The 11,078-nt window shown below is 55.6% G+C and overlaps 1 protein-coding gene across 1 annotated transcript in view; it reads left to right on the top strand.

Annotated features, from left to right (window-relative positions):
* Window positions 1-7,559, top strand: part of SORCS2 (sortilin related VPS10 domain containing receptor 2) — a 359,214-nt gene extending 351,655 nt beyond the window's left edge. The window contains exons 11-12 of the mRNA XM_030314516.1: window positions 7,232-7,334; window positions 7,426-7,559. Coding sequence (XP_030170376.1) covers window positions 7,232-7,334; window positions 7,426-7,559 — 237 coding nt within the window. The remainder of the gene's footprint in view (window positions 1-7,231; window positions 7,335-7,425) is intronic.
* The last annotated feature ends 3,519 nt before the right edge of the window (window positions 7,560-11,078 follow it).

Below are 11,078 nucleotides of genomic sequence, written 5' to 3' on the forward strand. Positions count from 1 at the left end.
AACCGTATCACCCAGAAATAGCAGTAACCGGGCATTTTCCCTGACAATCTTAGCGTAGATGCCATGAAAGAGTCATCATAGGGACCCTGACACGCGTGTGATTTGTCCTAGCTCTGGGTCACTAGCCCTCCCCCCGCCGGGGCCATCCCAGGGCTCCACGGGGACGGTTTCCCTGCCGGGACAGGGACGCCTTACACAGAGGGATGGCACCATCAGATAGATCTGTTTCCGGAGAACGCCTATTTGGAGGAGTTTTGAATCTGTTCACACCTTAATTCAGAATGAAAGCCCACTAGGTTTGCAGCCCTTCTCAGACCTGGGGCTGAGTCACGAAAGGCGCTGAGGATGGGGAGCCGGGGGTCCCCATGGTCCTCCCTGCGTGGCCCGCCTCACACCCACCCAAGCCCCCGCGGGCACCCGGGCCCACCTCCCCCAGGACGGGACATTCAGCAGAACGGGACTCCTGTGACAGCAGCCTCCCCTTGGAGTCTCCTGCCCTGGCCCCTCTCTGACCTCAGGGTGTCTGAGCGCCCCGGGGTCGGCCCCCCACGGTTCTGCCTCACCCCGCCCACCCAGCCCTCCATCAGCTCAGTCCAGACGTGGCTGGAGGGCTGTCGTAAGGCCTTGTCTCCAGCTGTCGGACACGAGCAGAGCCCCCCCACACACACACACAGCAGCTCCAGGACCGGCTGAAAGACATTTGTCAGCAGGCCCTCCGGGGCTCCGAAGGGGACCCCAGCTCTGCCTGCACCTGCCAGCATCCTGTGGGCCACAGCTGACCGCACGGAACCCCGAGGAGTGTCCCCCTTTAGGCCCAGACAAGTACCCAGCCTCCAGGGTAGTCCGCTGGCGGGCGGGAGAGGCAGCCGGCTTCTCCGAGACGGTGCCTCTGCCGTGCTCTGCTCCCTGCGCACGGTGATATTGTGTGCACAGTGCCTCTGGGGATGTGGGCAGGCCTGGTGGCAGCCCGGGGAGGCCCTCCTGGCCCACCGGGGAACCTCGGGCTACTTCCCCTTCTCTGCCACGTCCCTGGTGAGGCTCCTTTTTCTTCTTCTTTTTTTTAATTTAATTTTATTAGTAGTATTATTATTTCTTTTTAAGTTACATCCCAGTTAGCATATAGTGCAATAATGATTTCAGGAGCAGAACCCAACGATTCATCCCCTACGTATATCACCCAGTGCCCATCCCCACAAGTGCCCTCTTCGGTGCCCCTCGCACATTTAGCCCCTCCCCCTCCCCCAACCCCTCCTGTAACCCTCAGTTTGTTCTCCATGTTTATGAGTGTCTTCTGTTTTGTCCCCCTCCCTGTTTTTAGATTATTTTTCCTTCCCTTCCCTTATGTTCATCTGTTTTGTCTCTTAAAGTCTTCACATGAGTGAAGTCATATGACATTTGTCTTTCTCTGACTAATTTCACTGAGCATAATACCCTCCGGTTCCATCCACGTAGTTGCAAATGGCAAGATTTCATCCTTTTCCTTGCCAAGTAATACTCTGTTGTATATATATATATACCACATCTTCTTTATCCATTCATCCACCGATGGACATTTGGGCCCTTTCCATACTTTGACTATTGTCGATGGTGCTGCTATCAACATGGGGGTGCATGTGTCCCTTCAAAACAGCACACCTGTATCCCGTGGATAAATGCCTAGTAGTGCAATTGCTGGGTCGTAGGGTAGTTCTATTTTTAATTTTTTGAGGAACCTCCGTACTGTTTTCCAGAGCGGCTACACCAGCTTGCATTCCCACCAGCAGCGCAAGAGAGATCCTCTCTCTCCGCATCCTCGCCAACATCTGTTGTTGCCTGAGTTGTTCATGTTAGCCGTTCTGACAGGTGCGAGGTGGTATCTCAGTGTGGCTTTGATTTGTCCTTCCCTGATGATGAGTGACGTTGGAAACACCTTTTTCTTCTGACTTAGAACTCTCTTCTCCCCCTGGGAGCCGCCCTGCCTGCAGACGTCGCGGGAATGTCCCTGCCCCGTGTGTCTGGTCACCAGATGGGGAGGGGGAGAGAACTGAGTGGTCTCACCGTACCCCCTCACCAGTCTGCTCTTCAGGCACAAGGAGTCAGGGGGAAACCCGAACTGGGAAAGTCTTAGCACACTGGTGTGAGGGGGGCGGGTTCGTCCGTTCGACCCATCCCCTGCGCTCCTGGACGGCACCGGGCTCTCCTCCACTGACTCTGACTCGCGCTCACCTTCAGCGCGGGCCCCCGGGTCTCCTTCAGGAGGGACGCCAGCACCAGATCCGCTACCAAAGTGGACTTCTGCAGAGGGGAGGGGCCTGCGCTCAACTCGTCACCTTTCTCTTTGTTCTTTTTTACAGCTTTGGGGACAAATGACTCACACACCATACGGTTCACCCACTTAAAGTACACAGGTCAGGGGTTTTCTGTCTACTCACAGAGACGCGCGGCCGTCACCACAGCCCATTCTAGAGCAATGTCGCCCCAGAGAGGACCCGGTCCCCCACCCCTCGCCCCCCCCCGCCCAAGCCCAGCCCCTGGCCGCCGCTGGTCTGCTTCCTGTCTCCATAGACCTCTGGCCTGGGCATCTCGCACGAATGATCACGCTGCCTGTGGCACAGCTCACACATCTTTAAGGGCCCAGCAAAGACAAGGGAGCCTGGTCCCAACTGGACCGGGCCCTGGGGCTGCCACCTGGTGCCGCCTGACCCGGGTCGGCGTTTCACTTTTAACTTAGGATAATCTAAAATGTGCTCAGTCCGTGGCCAGAAGAAAGTGCCCCAAAACATACAAGGATGAGACGAAGCATCTCAGACAGAGGTCAGCAGGTAGGGTGATGTAGTCCCAGTTAGCGGTGTCTAAATTAGAATTTGGATCCCTGAGTGCTCAGTTCCGCGGTATTTCTAAACTGGAGATTTTTCTAGGAAATAAAGAAGGCCAAAGAAACGATTACTTTTCTTATAAGTAAGCAATTAAGCAAAACCTTGTCCAGGGGGAGAGCTGGACCCCGACGTTCTCTCCAAAAACTGTGCTGTGTTAATCCAGTAATCCTGTGAAGTAGAGAAACGGAGACTCAGAGACACTGAGCACTTTTTCCAGAGTCACACAGCTTTCAGGGGGTACGAGGACTCAAAACCCAGCCCCTCCTATGGTCCCACATATTCCAGGTCTGTGGAATGCCCAAACTGGGGACTCCAGGAAGGTTGCCGCCCGAGTCTTTAACCCAAGAACCCATTTGAGGTCTGATGTGTGACGGGAGCCCTGGTGGCCCTCCTCCTCCGTCTCCTGTGTGTCAAGGTCGGCTCAGCCGGCTAGACCCCAGACCCTGTCACCTCTCAGCCTTCGAGAGGGATGAGAGAGGAAACTGATGTCGGAGGCCTCTGTGCAGGCAACCCCTGGTGCGTGGCTAAGTCACTGCCCGTTGCAGCCTCTGGCGCCCTGGAGGGTGCTATGCAGAGACCTGGGACCTTGTCCTGTGGCTCTGTATTCTGTCATGAGGCTGCCAGAGGGCTGTGGGCAAGAGTGCGGCCTTGAGCCTCTGTGGCCTGGGGAGACTCAGGGAGGCCACAGTCCACGGAGCACATCCTTCTCGGCTTGTCTGTTCTCCCCGGACCCCCAGTCCCGCCCAGGGGTGAGCTGGGGTGCAGGCGGCCAGGAGACAGGAGAGGGTAAGGGGTCTGTTCCTGCTCCTACTTCTGGGAGGCTCCTGGCTCAGTGACCCTGGGGAGACAATGCAGGCTCAGAGTGTGGACACTGGATCCAAGCAGCCTGGGTCGTCGCCCCAGCTCCACCACTGCCCTTGGGTGTGTTGCTTAAATGCTCTCTGCCTCTGTTTCCCCACTGGTGAAATGGGGATGGGAGTGGGGGATGTGGAGAGTGTCAGTGACCCACATCTCATGTGGTGCTAAGCTCGGTGCTGGCAACAGAGGCAGCTGTCAGCCGATGGGAGTTGCCACTGAAATTATTATTACAACGGGTTTTCCTGCCCCTCCAGCCAGGGCACCCCCCAGGGCCGCCCTCAGGGTGCCCACTGATGCTTGCCAGTGGGCTCTTCACAGAAGGCACAGGGCTGAGGATGTGTTACAGCCATTATCTGGTGCCTGGGCTACTGTGGCTCTGGATGGATAGATGGATGGATGGATGGATGGTGGTGGATGGACAGATGAATGGATGGATGGGTGGATGGATGGATGTGGGTGGGGATGGATGGATGGTGGGTGATGGACAGATGGACAGATGATGGATGGATGGATGAATGGATGGATGGTGGATGGGTGTTTGGATAGATGGATGAATGGATGTGGGTGGGGATGGATGGATGGATGGATGGGTGGATGGATAGATGAATGGATGGATGGTGGTGGATGGACAGATGAATGGATGGATGGGTGGATGGATGGATGTGGGTGCGGATGGATGGATGGATGGATGGTGGATGATGGACAGATGGACAGATGATGGATGGATGGTGGATGGGTGGATGGATGGATGGATGGATGGTGGATGATGGACAGATAGACAGATGATGGATGGATGGTGGATGGGTGGATGGATGGATGGATGGATGAAGGGATGGATGGATGGATGGATGGATGTGGGTGGGGATGGGTGGATGGGTGGCTGGATGGATAGATAGTGGATGGACGGATGGATGGATGGATGGATGGTGGATGGACAGATGGATGGATGGATGGATGGGTGGATGGATAGATGAATGGATGGATGGTGGTGGATGGACAGATGAATGGATGGATGGGTGGATGGATGGATGTGGGTGGGGATGGATGGATGGATGGATGGATGGATGGTGGATGATGGACAGATGGACAGATGATGGATGGATGGTGGATGGGTGGATGGATGGATGGATGGATGAAGGGATGGATGGATGGATGGATGGATGTGGGTGGGGATGGGTGGATGGGTGGCTGGATGGATAGATAGTGGATGGACGGATGGATGGATGGATGGATTGTGGATGGACAGATGGATGGATGGATGGGTGGATGGATGGACAGATGGATAGATGGATGGAGAATGGATGGATGGATGGATGGATAGATAGATGGTGGATGGACAGATGAATGAATGGATGGGTGGATGGATGGATGTGGGTGGGGATGGATGGATGGATGGATGATGGACAGATGGACAGATGATGGATGGATGGATGAATGGATGGATGGTGGATGGGTGTTTGGATAGATGGATGGATGGATGTGGGTGGGGATGGATGGATGGATGGATGGGTGGATGGATAGATGAATGGATGGATGGTGGTGGATGGACAGATGAATGGATGGATGGTGGATGGATGGATGTGGGTGGGGATGGATGGATGGATGGTGGGTGATGGACAGATGGACAGATGATGGATGGATGGATGAATGGATGGATGGTGGATGGGTGTTTGGATAGATGGATGGATGGATGTGGGTGGGGATGGATGGATGGATGGATGGGTGGATGGATAGATGAATGGATGGATGGATGGGTAGATGGATGGGTGGACAGATGGATAGATGGATGGAGGATGGATGGATGGATGGATGGATGGTGGATGATGGACAGATGGACAGATGATGGATGGATGGATGGATGGATGGATGGATGGTGGATGGGTGGATGGGTGGATGGATGAATGGATGGATGGGTGGGTGGATGGATGGATGGATGAAGGGATGGATGGATGGATGGATGAATGTGGGTGGGGATGGATGGATGGATGGATGGATAGATGGTGGATGGACAGATGGATGGATGGATGGGTGGATGGATGGATGGATGGACAGATGGATAGGTGGATGGAGGATGGATGGATAGATAGATGGTGGATGGACAGATGAATGAATGGATGGGTGGATGGATGGATGTGGGTGGGGATGGATGGATGGTGGGTGATGGACAGATGGACAGATGATGGATGGATGGATGGATGAATGGATGGATGGTGGATGGGTGTTTGGATAGATGGATGGATGGATGTGGGTGGGGATGGATGGATGGATGGATGGGTGGATGGATAGATGAATGGATGGATGGATGGGTAGATGGATGGGTGGACAGATGGATAGATGGATGGAGGATGGATGGATGGATGGATGGACGGATGGATGGATGGATGGATGGTGGATGATGGACAGATGGACAGATGATGGATGGATGGATGGATGGTGGATGGGTGGATGGGTGGATGGATGAATGGATGGATGGGTGGGTGGATGGATGTATGAAGGGATGGATGGATGGATGGATGGGTGGATGGATGGATGGATAGATGGTGGATGGACAGATGGATGGATGGATGGGTGGATGGATGGATGGACAGATGGATAGGTGGATGGAGGATGGATGGATGGATGGATGGATGGATAGATAGATGGTGGATGGACAGATGAATGAATGGATGGGTGGATGGATGGATGTGGGTGGGGATGGATGGATGGTGGGTGATGGACAGATGGACAGATGATGGATGGATGGATGAATGGATGGATGATGGATGGGTGTATGGATAGATGGATGGATGGATGTGGGTGGGGATGGATGGATGGTGGGTGATGGACAGATGGCCAGATGATGGATGGTTGGATGAATGGATGGATGATGGATGGGTGTATGGATAGATGGATGGATGGATGTGGGTGGGGATGGATGGATGGTGGGTGATGGACAGATGGACAGATGATGGATGGATAGATGAATGGATGGATGGTAGATGGGTGTTTGGATAGATGGATGGATGGATGTGGGTGGGGATGGATGGATGGATGGATGGGTAGATGGATGGGTGGACAGATGGATAGATGGATGGAGGATGGATGGATGGATGGATGGACGGATGGATAGATGGTGGATGGACAGATGGATGGATGGATGGATAGATGGATGGAGAATGGATGGATGGATGGGTGGATGGATGGATGGATGGATGTGGCCATGGGCTGAGCAGGCTCCAGGAGTCACATTCCATGACCTGGCACCACACGTGGGAATGCCCACTGCGTGTTGGGAGTGCTCTCGTGCTGGGAGAACCCTCCCCTGGAGAAGCCTGACTGGCTTCATCCACAAGCCGGGTCAACCCGGACCTGCTGGTCTCCACCCCCTGATCAGCCTCAGAGCCTCCTTCCTGCCCTCCATCCCCTCCTCTGAGATGCTCCTGGCCCTGTCTTTCCACCTGATAAGCCTCAACCCTACCTTTCCTCGGAACACTTCTCCCACCCGAGTGCTGACTTTGGCTCCCTTCCCTCCCTTGCAGCCGGACTGCCACCTCCACCTGCACCTGCGATGGGCAGACAACCCCTACGTGTCGGGCACCGTGCACACCAAAGACACTGCCCCCGGCCTCATCATGGGCGCAGGTAGGAGGAGCCATCACTGCCTGAGGGACGCTCTCACGGGTAGACCTGGATGGCCATGGGCCTGGGTCCTTGGTGTGACTGTTGGGGGCAGGGGGCAGGGTCTCCAGGAAGCTCAGCAATCATGGCACAGCCCAGGGGGTGAACACGTGGCCCACAGTGGGCACGAGATACGTGCTGCTGTGTGGGAAAATGGATAGATGGATGGATGGATGGATGGCCAACTGAAGGATGGGACGGGTGAGCCATGGAGGATGGGTGAATGAATAGGTGGATGGAGGAAAGAGTGGACAGTTAGATGGCCAGATAGGACTGATCACAGAATGGTGAGTGGATCAACAGAAGGATGGATGGATGCATGCGTGGATGGATGGATGGATGGATGGATGGATGGATGGATGGATAAATGGATGGATGGATGGATGGATGGATGGATGGATGGATGGATAAATGGATGGATGGATGGATGGATGGATGGATGGATGGCTGGATGGATGGATGGGAGAATGATTTGTGTCATGGCTGACATGTATTGATCCCTGAAGAAGGTTCTAGTTTAGTCGGGGAGACCCATGCAACTAACATGAGGAAAAAAATGAAAGCATAGACTGGGCACGTGCCTGTCTACACCCGTAAACCAGAGCCTCCTTCGGGGATGTGTACAAGTGCACTGATAGAACAAGGCCTAAAATAAGGATTATTTAAGATCTTTCAAAATGGAAAGCATGTGTTTCGAACGTGTATTGCCAGGTAGTGGCTGGCATCATATTTTCCTTGTAATGTGCAGGGTTATGTGCCCTCCGGCACCCAGCGCTGGGACAGCCCTGCCTGCTCCCGCCGGCTCCCATGGGGGTGGGAGCCCTGGGTACCACTGATAGGAAGGAAGGGAAAACGAAGGAATGTTCTTCATGCTGGCAGTTGTCCTGGACAGGCCTTTCCTCCACCCAGGCACTGAGCTCTTAACCGCTGCACCAGCCCTGAGAGGTCACTCCCCACCCCCTCCTCCCAGGAAGCTCCAGGTTGCTGGGTGTCACTCAGGAAGCCAACCCAGGCTCCTTAAGGGAGGGGAAGCCCCCAGGGCACTCCTGCCTCCCAGCCCCTCAAAAGCACTGTCCTGATTGGCTGAATCCCCAAATTCTTGACCAAAATACAAAAGGCACAATTCTAAATGTATCTGTGGCTCAAAGGCCTCAAAAACCCAGAACGAGCTTCCTGGCTGCCCAAGAAAGCAGTGAGGATCTGGAGGTGTGTCACCGGGAACCAACCGGCCATGCCCGAGGAGGGTGGCCCAAGGCAGCCTCCCTCCCTTCCGACCTCCCTGCCTCTCTCTTAGTCACATCCCTGGACCTCAGTTTCCCCACCTGTAAAATGAGGGCACCGCCTCCGGGATTCTGCAGGCCCTTCTGCGCTGACAGCCTGGGGACACATTCCGTGAATGTCCCTTTATTTGTCCCCGGTGTCTGTTAGGTGACTGGCAGCCTGAAAGCTCTGGTAGACGGAGCATGGAAAGCAGACAGCGTCCCTTGAAAGACAGACACGTGCACAACCGAAATTACAGACCGGGGTTCGCCTGCTGAGTAGTGCTGACACGGCCACATTCACCGCGGCTCCGTGTGCAATGCGTGCGTCCCAGCGCGCCTGTTGGCATCTGGAATGCAGCGGAGATAATACCCCCGTCATCCCGCTCATCTGTCTAGCTGGCTCGTTTCACTCATTCCGTGGCCATTTCTCAGCACCGTTCGTTTGCCAGACGGGGGAGGACACCGGGTTCGGCACCTGCCCCTCTGCCCCTCCCTCGTCGTGCCCCTTCCCACCTCCACGCTGCCGACCGGGCATCCCCAACACCTGGCACAGCCTTTCCTCCTCCCTTGGGCAGAGCACATTTGTCTCTCTGGGCACAACTCGGAGGTCACTGCCTTCAGGAGTCTCCTTCCTTCCCGGGTCCATCAGCCGTCCCCTGTCTGCTCTTACAATCCCTCGGGCTTCTAGATATCCTGGCTCAGCCTACGGTTGCAGGGCATGCTTCTTTCCCTGCTGGGTTGAGAGCTCTCTGGGAGCAGGGGCCATGGTTCATTCATCTCGGACCTCCCTCAGCTCTGCACAAGGCTCGACAGACAGCAGGTGGCCAGAAATGCTGTCGAATAAGTGCAGGAATGGAAGAGTGAGTGGAATTGGTGAAGAAGAGAAATGTGAGGATGGAGGGATGATGGATGGGTGAATGGACAGGTGGATGATGGACAGATGAGTGGATGGATGATGGATGGACGGATGGACAGGCAGGATGATGGATGGATGGGTGGACAGGTGGATAATGGATGGATGGGTGGAGGGATGGATGGATGATGGACAGATGATGGATGGATGGATGGATGGATAGATGATGGATGGATGGACAGGTGATGGATGGATGGATGGATCAATCAGTTGATTGATCAATGATGGATAGATGGACAGATGGATGGATGATGGATGGATGGATGGTTGGACGGATGCATTGGTGCTTGGTTGGACCTCAGGAAAGATAGCAAGCAAACAACCCCTCACCACTCTGGTTGGGACTCACTTTCACTGATCTGAAGACAATCCATTCCCTTTGGAATTTTACACTGACATCTGTACTTGACTCTGGAAGAGATAGTCTCGAGAGTGCCCCGTAAATAATGCTGCAAATTGAGAGTGACGTATGAGTCACCCAGGGCAAGGGCCTCTGGGGCTCCAGGCAGGAGTCCAAAGTCCCCATCGTCTTGGGGGCTGTCACCCCTGGTCCCTGCCAAGACCACAGGGGCAGAGCGGAGGCCTGCCAGCTCCAGCTCATTGGAAAATCTGCTCATTCCAGCCCTTCCCAAGGGACTGTCTGGGGCAGACTGGGCTCGGCCCAGAGGCCACCATGACCTTCCTGGCACCTGTGCTTTGTGAGGCGGATACTGTTCCCTCCGTGGGAGCCCATTTGGACTCTTTCCTCATCTGTAAGCTGGGGTTGGCGTGGACACTGAGTGGGGCGTCCTCCCACTGCGGCACCACCCCAGGACTCAGTCTGAGCCTGTAGAGGGCCTTGAGGGTGGTGACCCATCAGCCAGCCTGGTACTGGGCTCACGTGAACCACGGCCAAGGGGGACCTCCTGGCAGCCCAGTTGGTTTGGTGGCCCCTTCACACCACCCTCCAAACGTCCACTCAACAGATATTTAATGAGCACCTCCTCTGTGCCTACCGTGCCTCTCACCTGTACTGCCCCACGCTGCCGGACTTCTGGTCGCCCCTGCAGCCAGCCCCCCGAGGGGCTGTCTCCAGATGCAAACCCAGCTGTGCCCTGCCCCAGCTTAAAGCCGGTCGGGGGCCACCCCGACCCCATGCCGGCCCACCCGGAGCGCGTCCTTTTCGCCAGTCCCTGATCGGCAGCCCACACGTATTCTTGTACACTCAATCCCTTGGACGCCGCGAGTGCCTGGGTCCCGCCTGCACCCGGGCCCTGCCGGAGCTCTGAGGCTGGCTGGCTTTGGGCAAAGCGAATCCTTCACTGCACAGACTGGGACCCAGGGCCCAAGCACAGCGGTTCCACAGGCGGGTCAGTGTAGGGAGAGTGCAGAGAGGGGCACACCCTCTCTTTGGGTGGCTTTGGGTGTGAGAGAGGTAGACCCGGGGCACATGTAACTCTCGCGGGGGGATTTGTCCGGGCACAGACCTTGGTAAGGCTGGCTGACCCCAAGGGCGACCTTGCCCCTGTTCCGGACCAGGTAACCTGCGGGAAG

The sequence above is a fragment of the Lynx canadensis genome, chromosome B1, assembly GCF_007474595.2.
Source record: "Lynx canadensis isolate LIC74 chromosome B1, mLynCan4.pri.v2, whole genome shotgun sequence".
Lineage (NCBI taxonomy): Eukaryota > Metazoa > Chordata > Mammalia > Carnivora > Felidae > Lynx > Lynx canadensis.